This window comes from Misgurnus anguillicaudatus, chromosome 10 (assembly GCF_027580225.2).
Source record: "Misgurnus anguillicaudatus chromosome 10, ASM2758022v2, whole genome shotgun sequence".
Lineage (NCBI taxonomy): Eukaryota > Metazoa > Chordata > Actinopteri > Cypriniformes > Cobitidae > Misgurnus > Misgurnus anguillicaudatus.
The window spans coordinates 15,699,146-15,714,401 of record NC_073346.2 but is presented as its reverse complement, the minus strand read 5'-3'; the positions used below and the strand labels follow the sequence as shown (position 1 = coordinate 15,714,401).

The window sequence follows — 15,256 nt, the reverse complement described above, 5'->3', positions numbered from 1 at the left end:
GGATTTTTACAGCACTGTTTGGTTTTACAGGAGCTTCACTGGCTTAACAGAACATAAAATTATACCCCTATATTCAGCGCTTAATCTTTTGTATGCGATCATTGAATCACAATACTTATGCTTTCACAATATTTAACAAGCAACAGTTTAAGACTTCATTTATCTCAGCTTCCTCTGGTCTAACAGCTGTGCTTTATAAATACAATGAACAGAAGAAAACTAACATTAAACTTCAAGACCCAAGTGCCCAACTAAAGGAAACACTAATCGACACAAAATGGTGACTTACTTTATTAACCAGCTTTACATTTGTACAACTTTTACAAAAAAAAAAATGGCAGAGGATGTCTCTTGATATGGTACCTTTAACAGAAACGGCACATATAATGCTTGGGAACATATACATGTACCTTGAGGTCCAATAATAAGCCCTATGCACTCTAAAAAATTTGCTGTAATTTTGCAGCTGGTTGCCAGTAACTTACTGTAGAAGATAAAGTCAAAAAATGTTTCATGTTCATTTAACTTTGAACAAAATGTTGCCAGTAAATAACATAAATGTAAAATCTACAGTAAGTAACTGGCAGCTAGTTGCCAGTAATACCCATTAATACTGTAATTTCTACAGACATTTTTTACAGTGTGGGGTACGTTAATGTATTGTACCTTGGGGGACAGAAATGGACTCCTACTGTACCCCTATTTCTGACAGTGTATAACCCCATCAGATTTATTTACACACCTAACCATTAAATAACCAAAACCAACAAAAGATTAAACCACCCGTGTCAACATAATTAAACTGCCAAAAAAAGATATGGAGCTGTATAATCCACCTATTCTGACAGTAAATCTAGTAAAACATATAGACACAAGTATTCTTGTGTGTGTGTGTGTGTGTGTGTGTGTGTGTGTGTGTGTGTGTGTGTGTGTGTGTGTGTGTGTGCACATTAAAGGCCATTATGCCAATGAGTATAAATATTTTGCCAGTGGTTTTACTTTTCGGTATCAAACTTACCACAAACAGAAGTTGTCATCCATTTTTAATCCTTCATACCTGACAGTGGTTTATTTTATGCTGATGAACACTGATTTTTCCACCAACTGCATTCTTACAACTAACCACAAAATGGTGAATCAGAGGCATTTTGATAATGAAATCAGTTCTTTAAAATTAATCACTGAAAATAATCACAAAAAACAAAGCATTTGTTTTAGTATCAAGTTCTTTTGCAATGACTCTTTGAAAACTACATTACATAACATAACATGCTGATTAGAAAAAAATACATTATTTAGTGTTATCGAAACACATTCATATAAAATCAAAAACTCTGGTGCCCATTACTGAAACTTTCAGTCAAGATAAAATGATGCCCAAATACATAATCAGTGATCTGGCTTTGTCATGTTCGGTGTTCTTTGAACTGAAAATGATCTTTGACATTGAATCTTGTACCCTTGCGAGGGTATTAAGTTACCTCCAAAGTGCCATAAAGATCATTATCTTTAGTTATTAACCACAAGATGGGGTATGAAGAGACGTGTGTATGCACTCATTATCCAGATCTCAATCTTTGATAAGATATTAATTATTGCCATGCACATGTCACGCCCCTTTTTGTTTTCCCGTTATCCAGCTGACAAGACATTTTCCCCATTTCCAAAATGCACCGTGATTCATTGGTCTGAAGTGATGACAAAGTTCAGTACATATACCCTCCCATTCACACAGAGATTCCTTATCTCCTCACTGCTCCCTGAGATCTACACCCTCATCCGCAGAGATTTACCCATAGATACTCTCTGTCATCCATCATCAGTGAGTTAACAGGGAGCCTGGGAGATCATGAAGCTGAAGTTGCCGAATCCAGGCCTGGAGGACAGGATCCTGACCCATGATGAACTGGACAGGCTGGAGGTCGAGGAAGCAGGAGAAAGGCCCAAGTGGGATAACAAAGCCCAGTACATGCTGACCTGTGTGGGCTTCTGTGTGGGGCTGGGCAACGTCTGGCGTTTCCCTTACCTGTGTCAGAGTCACGGAGGAGGTGAGTGCTTGCTCAGACTTCTGGTTGGTTACAATTAGGGTGAATTATATATGCTCAAATAAGCATGATATTAATATATATATACAGTACTGTGCAAAAGGGCCACCAGGCCAGAATTAGATTTGTTGTTTTTGCAATGTTATAGTGATCATATATAATTGTTTCTCAGTCTCCTTAATAGAATACATCCAGAAAATACAGGAAAATGTGTATATAGTATTAAAAACAGTATAAAAATGAAAGCTGAAGTGTCAAGTTTTTAGGGTAAACTCCCCTTCCACTCGAGCAATAGCAGAAAAATGCAGGATCTCTTAAACGTAAATAAAATTAAATCCTTATTTCTAATTTCAAAGAAATTCGTCTTTTTACTTCATTATGCTCAAAAACGCTCAAGACGTGTTCACACTAAACACAACCGATGCCTAAAGAAGACATTTATTCCTGAATTTGTGTGTGTGTGTGTGTGTGTTGGCTGTATTTTGAAATCTTTAAAGTTCATACAGTACACTGTCATATAAAAAAAAGGCCAGGAATTGTCCCAAGCTTTACTGGGGCAGTTAAAAAGGTCCTTATATAAAAGCCTTGGGTACAAATATGGATACATTTATTATTTCCCTTTGAGGTACTAATATGCACTTTTTGGTACCAATATATACATTTGAAATATGAATATGAACTTTGTGCAGAGGTGTACTTTTTAAAAGGGTATCGCCCCAGTGACAGCTAGATACCATTTTTAAACATTTTTCTGATAGTGTAAGGAGTTTGCTATCTTACTGAAATCGGGAAATTAATATATAAATTATATAAATATAAATGCATTATATTCTATGTGTAGTTTAAATTTTTTATAAAAAATGCTTACTTTTTCTAGAAGGCGCATAGAGAATAGGAAAGAGAGATAGAAAGAGAGAGAGGGAGGCGGGCATAAAATATAAAAATTATCCTGGCCTTTGATCCACATCTATTTGCATGTTTCATATAAACTACAGTATATTGTATACTTAAAGCAACCTTTAAAAGTTGAACAAGCACTAAAGATGACAATACCTGACTTGCACAACTTACATACAATACCCGTTTTACAATCCACAATTTATGACCAAGGCCACTTGCTCTAAATATGCAGAATGTTCAAATGGTAAAATATTAATAATAAAAAAAATCAATCTTAACAAAGGAAAAAGAAACAATAATTATTTTATTTTATTTATTTAGAAAAGAAACAAAGGCATAATTTACAGATTTAAATGTATTGGACTACAGTTACTAGTTTATAGTTTACACAAAATAACATTAATGTACTACTAGTCAAGATATTACAAAGCGTACAACTGCATTAATGATATTAGAAATCAAATCCTTAAAAATACTTTTGGAAGTATACATTATGTACACTCTAAAAAATTGGTGCTAAATAGCACTAAAAGCTCGTAATTATAGGGGAAACTTTTTTTTGCTATAAAGCACCTATGAAGAACCATCCGGGGGTGATATAGACCACTATAGCACCAGATATTGTTCTATATAGCACAATATGATTCTACACAGGTGCTACATAGGTGCTATATGGCACTTAAAGGTGCAATGTGTAATTTTTAGAAGGAACAGAAATGCAAAATAATATACAAAACTATATTATCAGTGGTGTATTAAGACCTTTTTATAATGAACTGTTTTGTTTTTATTATTTTAGAATGAGACGTTTTTATCTACATACCCAGAGGGTCCCTTACGTGGAAGTCGCCATTTTGTGCCGCCATGTTTCTCCAGAAGCCTTTAACGGCTTTTTTTACTAAGTTGTCTCCGTTTATTAAATTTTTTTCCGGTGGGGGCTACCATACCTTCTCAATGATTTTCAAAGCGAGGGGTGAGCAGTGGACTGAGTCGTTGGTTGTAATTCACAACCTCACCACTGGATGCCGCTAAAAATGTACACACTGCACCTTTAAAATGGTTCCCCTATGATTACAAGCCAGTGAACAACTTTAGTGCTATTTAACATAGTGCAGGCCGAGTAAAAATAATGTATTCATGTAATAATGTTCACAAAATATATATTGATAAAGCTAATTAAAAGATGTTGTTCTAAACCTGTACGAGTTTTTTTTAACACAAAAGAAGATAATAAGCACACAGTTGCTGGTACCCACTGACTTCCATAGTATTTGTTTTTTATGGAAGTCAATGGGTACCATCAACTGTGTGATATATCAATTATATTGTGTTCAACACTTCAAGACACTCATACAGGTTTAGAACAACATGAGGGGAAGTAAACATTGACAGAATTTGAATTTTTAGGTGAACTATCCCTTTAACTTAGATGTTATAAACATATGTGAAACACTTCATTCTTAAGTGTACATAATGTAGATGAAGAGAGATATCAGATTAATTTATTACAGTTCTAAAATATAAGCAAGAACTTAATAGTCATTTTTGCGAGTGATCTTCTCTCATGAGATGATAATTACAAGATCAGCCACACATTAATTTCACAAGTTTCCTCTAAGTGCAATAATGTCTGTAATACTTTTACCATGGATCAGCTCAAGGCTAACTAGAGGTCATGGTGAGATCACATCTGATGAGAAGAACATATCAGGGGTCAAAGCCTCCCAGACAACTATTAACTCAACTCGCCTGAAAACAGGCTGACAGTAGCATCTGAACTGGAAGCAGCTTTAAAAACATTTTTTTTTTACATTTGTATGCATGCACATTATATTTCATTTAGGGAGCTCTTTTTTAAAACATCGGTTTAAAATGAGATAATTCAACAATACTCATGTAGGCATATTTAAATGAAGGCGGATGAGTGACAGATTATCACGTTATCACTTAGGATAAAATTCCCTCAAAGAAAGGGAAACAAAATAGCTGATAAGCTCTTTTATGAAGTCAGACTTTTGACCCTAAAAAAGAATTTTAAAAGATTAGACATATCTGTGGCCAAACAAACACAATAGTAAATGTGATAATAATCACCAATGATACAGTATATTGCACCACATAATACAATGTTAGAAAAAAATGGTCCATTGTTGTCATGTGTGCACTACCTTTTTAAAAAGGTCCAAATATGTACAATTTAGGTACATATATGTACATTCAATACCAATATGTGAAATAATAGTCAAGACCTATATGTACCCCTGAGGTACCGGTATGAACTCTTTCAGTGTGCTTTTTCAAGGGTACTGGCCCAGTAACATCTAGGGACCATTTTTATTACAGCTAAAAGTCCTGATCTGTGTTTTTCTTTTTCAGGGGCTTTTATGATTCCTTTTCTGATCCTGTTGGTTTTTGAGGGCATCCCTCTTCTTCATCTTGAGTTTGCCATTGGTCAGAGGTTGAGGAAAGGAAGTGTTGGAGTGTGGAGAACCATTAACCCATACATGCTTGGAGTTGGTGAGCAGACACACTTAACTGTTACAGATCAAAGCTTAAACGTTTATTTTTGTTATATAAATATTTGAAAGGCAAAATATATTTTGACGTGTGCATTAATATGCTGTACATTTTATCAGTTTTTGCATTTTCTGGTAAGTAAACATGTGACCTTGGCCTTTCTCTGCACTATATGGTTTATCAGTTGAGTCTTTAAAATGGCCTTGGTTTCACACTGTTGAGTAGTTGATCTAAGTAGGTTGCTTCCTGTACAAACAAACAAACAAACAACAGGTTTTCTTCCGCAGGTATTGCGTCAATGTGTGTGTCCTTTCTCGTCAGTCTGTACTATAACACCATCATAGCATGGGTCATGTGGTACTTCTTCAATTCCTTCCAGGATCCGCTGCCCTGGAGCCATTGTCCCATCAATATCAACAGGACAGGTATACTTTATACTGTAAGAGCCATTCAATTCTAGATGTTTATTAAAGGGACACTCCACATTTTTTGAAAATAGGCTCATTTTCCAGCTCCTCTAAAGTTAAACATTTGAGTTTTACCGTGTTGGAATCCATTCAGCTGATCTCCGGATCTGGCGCTAGCACTTTTAGCATAGCTTAGCATAATCTATTGAATCTGATTAGACCATTGGCATCGCGCTCAAAAATAACCAAAGAGTTTTTATATTTTTCCTATTTAAAGCTTGACTCTTCTGTAGTTACATCGTGTACTAAGATTGACGTAAAATTAAAAGTTGAGATTTTCTAGGCTGATATGCTAGGAACTATACTCTCATTCTGGCGTAATAATCAAGGACTTTTCTGCGTAACATGGCTGCAGGAGGCGCAATGATATTACGCAGAAGCCGAAAGGAGTCCCCTTAGTAACTTTCAATGGCAGAGGACTATTTTTGGGCACTGCGTAATATCATTGCACCTCCTGCAGCTGTGTTACGGCAGCAAAGTCCTTTATTATTACGCCAAAATGAGAGTATAGTTCCTAGACATATCTGCCTAGAAAATTGCTACTTTTTTATTTTTCCGTTGTTTTTAGTATACAATGTAACTATAGAAGAGTCAAGTTTTAAATAGGAAAAATATCAAAACTAGCGATGCTAATGGTCTAATCAGATTCAATGTATTATGCTAAGCTATGCTAAAAGTGGTAGCGCCAGACCCCAAGATCAGCGGAATGGACTCCAAAACGGCAAAAATCAAATGTTTAACTCCATGAGAGCTGGAAAATGAGCATACTTTCAAAAAAAGTGGAGCATCCCTTTTAAAGACACAGCTGATCTACTGTTGTTTATGTTGGTAGGACTAATACCTGAGTGTGAAAAAAGTTCACCTGTGGATTATTATTGGTATAGAGAGACTCTTAACACCTCTGCAGCCATAGATGAGACAGGTGGAATGCAATGGCCAATGATACTCTGTCTGATCTCAGCCTGGGCAGTGCTGTACATCTGCTGCATACGTGGAATAGAAACGACTGGAAAGGTATAAAGCTATTTCTATAGAAGTCTTTTATTGGTCAGATAAACAGATCTATCTTTCTGCCCTAAATTCACAACATTGATTGGGCCAACATGGGAGGAGTCAAACAATAAATGGCATACCTACTGTAAGCTGTCTCGAGTAGTTGCATTAAAATAGTGCAAGAAAACTTAACTGTTTTACAAAAAAGGAATTTTGTATGAATTTAAACAATGTAAATTGTACAGAAATGTACAATATGTACAAATAAAATAAGCATAATGCCAAACCCCTAAACCCACCCCTTGCAGCTCGTACTTGTACAAATAAAATTGTACGAATTAGGCACCTCACAAAGTTATTACAAATTGCACAATACACATTTTAAAGTGTGATAATGGAAAAAAATCATTTTCATTATTGCATTATCAACCGCAGATCTAATCTTTCTTTCAAAGTAATTGCACACATAACAGTAATAACAGTGTAAGGCTTAAGCCAATGATATTTCAGTTATAAAATCAGAATTCACGCTGCAGTTTGACAATAAAAGACCTACGTAATGCACCATTGAAATGGCAAAGGTTATGCTTTTTATATAATAGGAATGCTATCAATGAATGCAATCATAAAAATAAAGATTACAGTGCCGTATTCTAAGGACACATGCTCATAAAGATGACAAACACAGTACATGTTTACAGCTTTATAACTCCATATAAAGAATTAAGTAGATGGTTTTGTTTCAACTTTTGCAATAAGAACTGAATGTCCAAAGAGTTTATCTCTAAATCAGCCGAGAACAAACTGTTATATAAGTACTGTATGAACCCACTGTCTCATATCTAATGTACCCGTCATAATTAGGGCCCGAGCACAGAGGAGCAGGCCAGAATGGCATGCACCGTGGGTGCAAAGCCCTATTGATTTTGCTCAGTTTCTTCTTCTTTTTCTCCGAAATGAATCGCATTTTGAGGGCCCAAACTTTGCACACGCGTCAGAAGTGACGAAAATTTACATGTGGTATAGGAGTCAGAAGTGGCCGCGTGTAGAAATAGCCCCATCTGCAAAAAAAACCCCTCCCGCTACGAAAAACGTACCGATAAGAAATTTGGTAGGGTCATCTATCACCTCAAGATCTAAAAAAGTCCCTTGGAACCAAGTTCTAAACCCACAGGAAGTCGGCCATCTTGAATTTTCATTGTGATTTGTGTGCAAATTTTGCCATTTCCAGGCTTCGCACTTTAACGAACTCATCCTAGAGATTTTATCAGATTATCATCATATTTGGCCTGTGTCATCTAAAGGCCTTTGCGATGTTAAATTGCGGAGCTTTTGACTTTTTGTTGGAGGGTGTGTCTGTGGCGGCCTGACGAATTTTGCCGCTAAGGCATACAATGTCCAATCTGCCCCACACTTCACATGTTTGATAAGGGTCTTGGCCGGAACACATTGCCATGCCAATATTTAGCTTCAGTCATAGCGCCACCTAGAGGTAGCAGGAAATGCCATGTTTTACGCAAAGATTTTGACTTTTTGTTGAAGGGCGTGTCCGTGGCGGCCTGGCAAAGTCGAATGTTTCACCATGAAACTGGAAGTTGTTGTAATTCAGGCATACAATGTCCGACCTGCCACATACTTCACAAATACAGATACAGTCATAGCGCCACCTAGAGGCAGCAGGAAACACTGAGTCACTGCTCTAAGAGATTTAACAATATCAACATCATATTTGGTCAGTCTAATTAGAATATCCACGTATATTTACACACTAAAATTCATATCCCCACGGTTCACTGTTTTTCCTAAGGCCATTGGGTGGCAGTGCAAATACGTGCGAGGGCCCTTCCATCGCTGCTTGCAGCTTTAATTTTATTAGAGCTTTAGATATTCATTTTTTATCACATAAGGTTTCACTTGCAAATACCTTTACATAAGCCGAATAAAGTGTCTCTTCTGTTTTAGGCCGTGTATGTGACGTCTACATTGCCGTATTTAGTTCTGACTATCTTCTTGATAAGAGGACTGACTCTGAAGGGATCTGTCGATGGCATAATATTTCTCTTCACACCAGATGTAAGTCTTACTTTATGTAATAAAGGGTTAACCTCATGTAGCAATGTCAGGAATGAAACATTGTGTGCTTGTGTTTACAGTTAAATGAGCTGGCAAACCCCACCACATGGCTGGATGCAGGAGCACAAGTGTTTTATTCATTTTCTCTGGCTTTTGGGGGTCTCATCTCCTTCTCCAGCTATAATTCTGTGCATAATAATGGTTTTTGAGGTTTGTTTGAATTAGAGCTGTAAAAAGTCCTAATAAGTACCATTTTGGTACCTTTGAGGAACCAAAATATGCACCTTTTAGGTTCAAAAGTATACTTTTTAAAAAGGTACCGCCCAAGTAACAACTTTTGTACCTTTTTGTATCTTGTAGACTTAAGACTCATAATTCAACAGTCTCATAATATAGTGTAACACCTCCAGTATCCAAAACGTGAATTAAGATCTTCTAATAAATCTCTGTTTGCATACAATAGCATGGTTTGATATATTATACATTATCTAATCCTATGCAACAGTTCTTTCTGGTTCTCGAATCTGATTGGCTGAGAGTGACAAGTGACAGTGCATCATTTACCCTGTAAACAGGAGTTTGCACCATAATAGCACAATAGTGCGTGCAAATATTACGTCTGCCTGCACTCTTCCAGTTATGACATTCAAAACAACCGACTGAAAGAGGCTTTTAAAGAAACTTTGTTGTTGTTTTTGATTTATCTACGCAATATCTTAATCTTATGATATGGCTCTATATCAGTAGTTGCATTTTACCGAAGTCTGCATGCTAAATCCATCTTTTCTTTGTCTTTCTGTCAGTAATAACTGTGAGCAAGATGCAGTAATCATATCTATCATCAATGCATTCACATCCATCTATGCTGCTACTGTCATCTACACCATCATTGGTTTCAGAGCTACAGAAAGATTTGATGACTGTTTAAGTGGGTAAGTGCTTATCATAGTTTAGATAAGTGTGATGTCCTGTGGTGTCACAGGAGTGACTTCCGAAAATAACATATAACCACAAAGAGACCTTTTACAAATGAGTTGTTTTTGATTGTCACGGAAAATAATTAAAATGGAAGTAAATAGAAATAAACTTACAATAAAAGTCTATTGCATAGTCATTGTACTGTACAATAACAGAGCATTCAGGAACTTAAAGGTGCCATAGAATGTAAAACTGTATTTACCCTGAGTTCGGTACATTGTAATGACATATCGTGAGCCTTAAACACTTGTGTTTCCTTTTACTTGTGTAAACATTGTGCATGCAAAAGACCGCTGGAAAACAGGCCAATCTCAACATAATACCAACTGTGATGTCACAGTCAAGATGTATGGCCCCAACGTTGAATTACACATGAAATTAAGTAAAATGTCAATGCTAAAAACAAAGTTGTGACTGCTGAGTTAGCGCTATATGCTAATTAATGCTATATGCTAACGTTAAGGCTGAAGTTCTACTATCGACTTCAGTTACGTTTTGCAAGTCCATACTGACAAAAACACAAACTTACCACTCAAAAACGTCCATTAACAATCTCCAAACCATTGATTATTCCTCAAAATCTGCATCTTCATCTGATACAGGCCACAACATGTGAGCTACTGACATGAGCCTCGCTGTGAGCAGAGCTCAACATTATTATTCATGACAGCCCATTTCATTCTAGGGAAAAATACTATGGTTGTAAATGGACATAAAGTCACATACCTTCTATGTAGATATCAGAAAACAATTGAACATATTTGATCAATGCATTCTTTGGCACCTTTAATGTGAAATGTGTTTCTATTCATTTTAATCCACCCATCTTACCTCTGACCTACAGAAACATCTTGACTCTTTTGAACACATTTGACCTGCCGGAGGGAAACATCACTGAAAGCACCTATGATATGGCTCTCCAGAGTCTAAACACCTCGTACCCTGACATCATCTCCAACCTCACACTTAAGACCTGTAATCTCAACACCTTCCTCAGTGAGGTACAATAATCACTATTCACTTAGTTAGGCTTGCACGTTAAAGGTCACCTAATATGAAAGATTTACTTTAAAATGTTGTTTGAACATAACTGTGTGATCCCTGCATGTGCACACAACCACCCTGTAGTAATAAAAATCTGTACACTCCTTCTATTTTCATGGGACAAGCTATTAAGTGTTTGTATGCAAACTGACATCACTTTGCGTAGGCCCCGCCCATAACTGTCAAAAGAGCACAGTTAGGTCAAAATGTATATTTTAAATCGTATTTACATAATTCATGCACATTCAGTATGAACAATGAAGTAAGGTGATTGTCTAATTAAAAATGGTGTATGCAGGGAGTAAAAAGGTAGGCAGCAGCTCATTTGCATTTAAAGAGACACACACCCAAACAGAACTTTTTCCTGCACACCCAATAGTGGGTCTTTTTTAACATTGTATAATAAATTATTTGGACCTGAAACTTTACAGGCACATTCTGAGACACCTGAGACTAACATTGCATCGTGAAAAGTTACCATATTAGGTGACCTTTAATGGAAACAAATATAGCAAGAGACACAAGAAATTGGGCAAAAAACAAAATTGGCACTTTTCCATTGCATAGTACTCCACGGTTTGGTTTGGGTCGGCTCACCTCACTTTGGCTTGGTTAGCTTTTCCATCGAGTTTAGTAACACTTCGGAGTGGGAGGGATCAATACATCCCCATAGATTCATTTAACGTTATTTCTCAGTCAAAATTAATTAAAAATGGCCACCACAAATAGATGTTTGCACATCGTGTTTATCACTACCTCTGTCTCACATGACAGTTTCTGTACAAACACCCGTGGGCGTCAGTCGACGCGCTCCGCTGAGCCTCATTTAAGCTGCATTTGATTTAAGCATATATGCGGACATGCATGTACGAATATGCCGCCATAAACTTCAAGTCTGGAAAAAACGGTTATGGTGTTCCTGATTCTCAACCTGTGGATGTTTTTCATTGCTAAAAGGGATTTTGGGAACTTACAGCAAAGCACAGATGACAACATGTTTGCTCGAGACAGGGCAAGCTAGCATGACGGTAAAGCTAATCTTTTACATTATAGCGATGACGCTGGTAGTGACGATTCTCTCGGACCAATCAGTGATCTGTGTTTTCGCATCACGTTTTGGTATCAGCTCGGGTCGCTTGGATCCCCAACTGAGGTAGTACTAAAATAGTATCGGGTACTACGTACTGCACTCAGTGGAAAAGCCACCAAAAGTAAGCTGACCCGACTCAAACCAAACTGTGTGGTACTATGCAATGGAAAAGTGGCACATGTGTCACTATGTACAAAAGTGCTGCAGTTTCCAGACTACATGAAGGTACATCAAGGTACAAAAGTTGTCATGACATTACTTGGTTTGTTTTGCTGCATCCACAAGCTCAGCACCACTCACAACAAAGAGGAAATGTTCACTTCATGAGGTGTCATGGTGTTCACCACAAACACTATTCAGTTGACATTTCACCTGAAAACTTAAGCAAGACAAGGACCGGAAATCATAATTATCTTGTATTTATCTTTACACAGGGTGTCGAAGGCACAGGCCTGGCTTTTATTGTGTTCACTGAAGCCATCACGAAGATGCCCCTGTCTCCACTCTGGTCTGTTTTGTTTTTTGTCATGCTCTTCTGCCTCGGTCTGTCCTCCATGTTTGGCAACATTGAGGGTGTCCTGGTTCCCCTACAGGACCTAAGGATTCTCCCGAAAAGCTGGCCAAAAGAAGTTATTTCAGGTATTATTATTAATATTTTGCTTTGACTTGAGGAATGTATTACAACTCCTATATGATTTCTCTATTCACATCCTTCAATGTGCACTGCAGGAATAACGTGCTTGGTTTGCTGTCTGGTTGGATTGATCTTCGTGCAGGGCTCTGGAAACTACTGGCTGGCCCTGTTTGACAGCTTTGCTGGCTCCATCCCTCTTCTCATCATAGCATTTTGTGAGATGGTTGGAGTTGTGTATGTCTATGGGATAGACAGGTAGGTTGGAGCCCAACAATTTTGCAATCGGTTGATGTTGGCACAGTGAAGGAAATACTGGGGTTTATTAAATAATCATACTTGTTTATGTTGGGAACTGGTTTTAGGGAAGAAAGAAAAAATATTTTCCATCAGTTTATGTAGTGTATGATACATACTACTGAATCAGCAATAAAGAGTAGACACTGAGTTTATTGTTTAGATCAAACTCGCCGAGTCAAATCTCCTTTTTCCGAACAGGTTCAATGAAGACCTGGTATTTATGATTGGACACAAGCCTAACATCTTCTGGCAAGCTACATGGAGATTTATTAGTCCTATAATCATGTTAGCCATCTTCGTCTTCTACTTTTCCACCGTCGTCACCAAAGAGATATTCTACAGTGCCTGGGACCCCGAATCGGTAAGGTCACTTACAGTAAATGTACACATTTATACAGTGTTTAACACAAACTTCAATAAGACAATCAAACCTTTTACATTAACTAGGCATAGTGTTTACATACAAAAAATGATTTAAAAGATAATTAACCATTTGAATGTTTTATAGGAAAATTTCCCAGTCTTAGAAAAGAAGCCTTACCCATCATGGATCTACGTAATAATCTTTTTCTTGGCTGGGATTCCCAGTTTGTCCGTTCCTGGTGCTGCTGCTTTCAGAGCCATACGAGAATACTGCTGCAATAAACATCGCAGTGACTCAGTTAAAGAACTCGATTTTGTATCTTACAAAATTCATATGGAGAATGGAGAACCGAAATCAGAAAAGTCTTACCAAAACCACTACGAGAACTAACTTGGAAATTATTTATAATCAGTTTAACACATTTTAAAGGTGCACTGTGTAACTTTTAGGAGGATCTCTTGATAGAAATGCAATATAATATACATAACTATATTATCAGTGGTGTATAAACACCTTACATAATGAACCGTTATGTTTTTATTATCTGAGAATGAGACTTTTTATCTACATGCGGTCCCCTTACATGAAAGTCGCCGTTTTATGCCGCCATGTTTCTACAGTAGCCCTAAATGGACAGACTGCTCAATATAGCACAATTTGTCACTATGTTGTCCCAGACAATGACATGTTTGTCCTGTGGCGGCTACCGTAGCTTCTCTATGCGCTTTGAAAGGGAGCGGTGAGCTGTGGACTGAGCTAGATGCCGTTAAAACCTACACACAGCACCTTTAAAGAATGTTAACTAATTCATCAGAAATTGTGAATACTGATAGCATTTTTGTACTTTTTTGACAGATGTTTCATTTGTTTTGAATCCCATACCAGCATGTGGCTATTTTAATAGCAAAAACCTAAATATAAAGGTAAAACAAATGAACAAGTTAAAATCCAGAATTTCACTGTGTGCGTGTTCCCTTAACATCACAATAACAAAGTGTGGTTAACATTCCAGAATATTTTAGGTCTTTGTGAACTAAGACAAAAGTAAATTTTTTATTTTAGTAAAAAAAAGAGAACGCAAAGCCTCTAAACCCCAACTCAAAAAAATGAATAAAAAAAGAGAAAATAATATCAACCGAATGCTCTCAACACATATTAAATGTTCATCAAACATTTTAGCTCTAAATCCACTTAATCCTGTCTTTGAATTACTGCAGAATACATAATCCATTTACATGAAAACATGTCAGACGCACTTCAGGTTTTGCATCTGAGCTCGTCATATATTTCTCTATGGAAAAATGTGAGCATTCAGAAAATATAATATTTTAAAGATTGTGTTATTGGCATATGCATTTAAATTTAAATATATAGATCAGGCTTTGTATTTATTTTTATAACAAATCTATTGATATTGTATTTTGACTTTATATTGTATACAAGCACAGTGTTTTTAAGAGCCATACATACTGTATATGTTCAATTTTTAATAAAGGAATTTGTGTGTATGTTGTTTATCTTGTAAGTGCATATGTATTTATGTGTATATGTTTTTATACTTCATTGTGTCTGTGCTCTACACACCTGTAAATTACCCCTGGTCATTTACATTTTTATTTATATCAACCCTCTAAAATGACAGGGTTATTTTTAACCTATAATGGGTAAATATTGGGTTAAAAATTACCCAATGTTGGGTTGTTGTTATGCACCCATAGGTTATTGGGTCAATTTTAACCCAGCAGTGTGATCCTATATGGCAAGAAAATAACCCAGCATTTTTTTGCTTCATCCTTTTACCTGAGGCTTCTAAAACAGATTGCTATGTAATACGGATTGCTTCCTGTTGAAGTT

The 15,256-nt window shown here is 36.7% G+C and overlaps 1 protein-coding gene across 1 annotated transcript; it reads left to right on the top strand.

Moving 5' to 3' along the window:
* Positions 1-1,687: 1,687 nt before the first annotated feature.
* slc6a19b (solute carrier family 6 member 19b) lies at positions 1,688-14,910 on the top strand. The gene is made up of 12 exons (XM_073871960.1): positions 1,688-2,048; positions 5,322-5,462; positions 5,750-5,887; positions 6,762-6,943; positions 8,885-8,995; positions 9,076-9,194; positions 9,805-9,927; positions 10,818-10,974; positions 12,542-12,746; positions 12,837-12,996; positions 13,237-13,399; positions 13,547-14,910. The coding sequence occupies exons 1-12, from the start codon at positions 1,850-1,852 to the stop codon at positions 13,790-13,792; spliced, it is 1,944 nt and encodes a 647-aa protein (XP_073728061.1). The 5' UTR covers positions 1,688-1,849; the 3' UTR covers positions 13,793-14,910.
* Positions 14,911-15,256: the final 346 nt, after the last annotated feature.

What these genes read in the sequence shown, in the direction of transcription:
- slc6a19b (XM_073871960.1), top strand. Translation starts at nt 1,850, where the DNA reads ATGAAGCTGAAGTTGCCGAATCCAGGCCTGGAGGACAGGATCCTGACC. An exon ending in CATCAATATCAACAGGACAG is followed by an intron (nt 5,888 to 6,761) that starts GTATACTTTATA and finishes TTATGTTGGTAG; the next exon opens with GACTAATACCTGAGTGTGAA. An exon ending in TTTGATGACTGTTTAAGTGG is followed by an intron (nt 9,928 to 10,817) that starts GTAAGTGCTTAT and finishes TCTGACCTACAG; the next exon opens with AAACATCTTGACTCTTTTGA.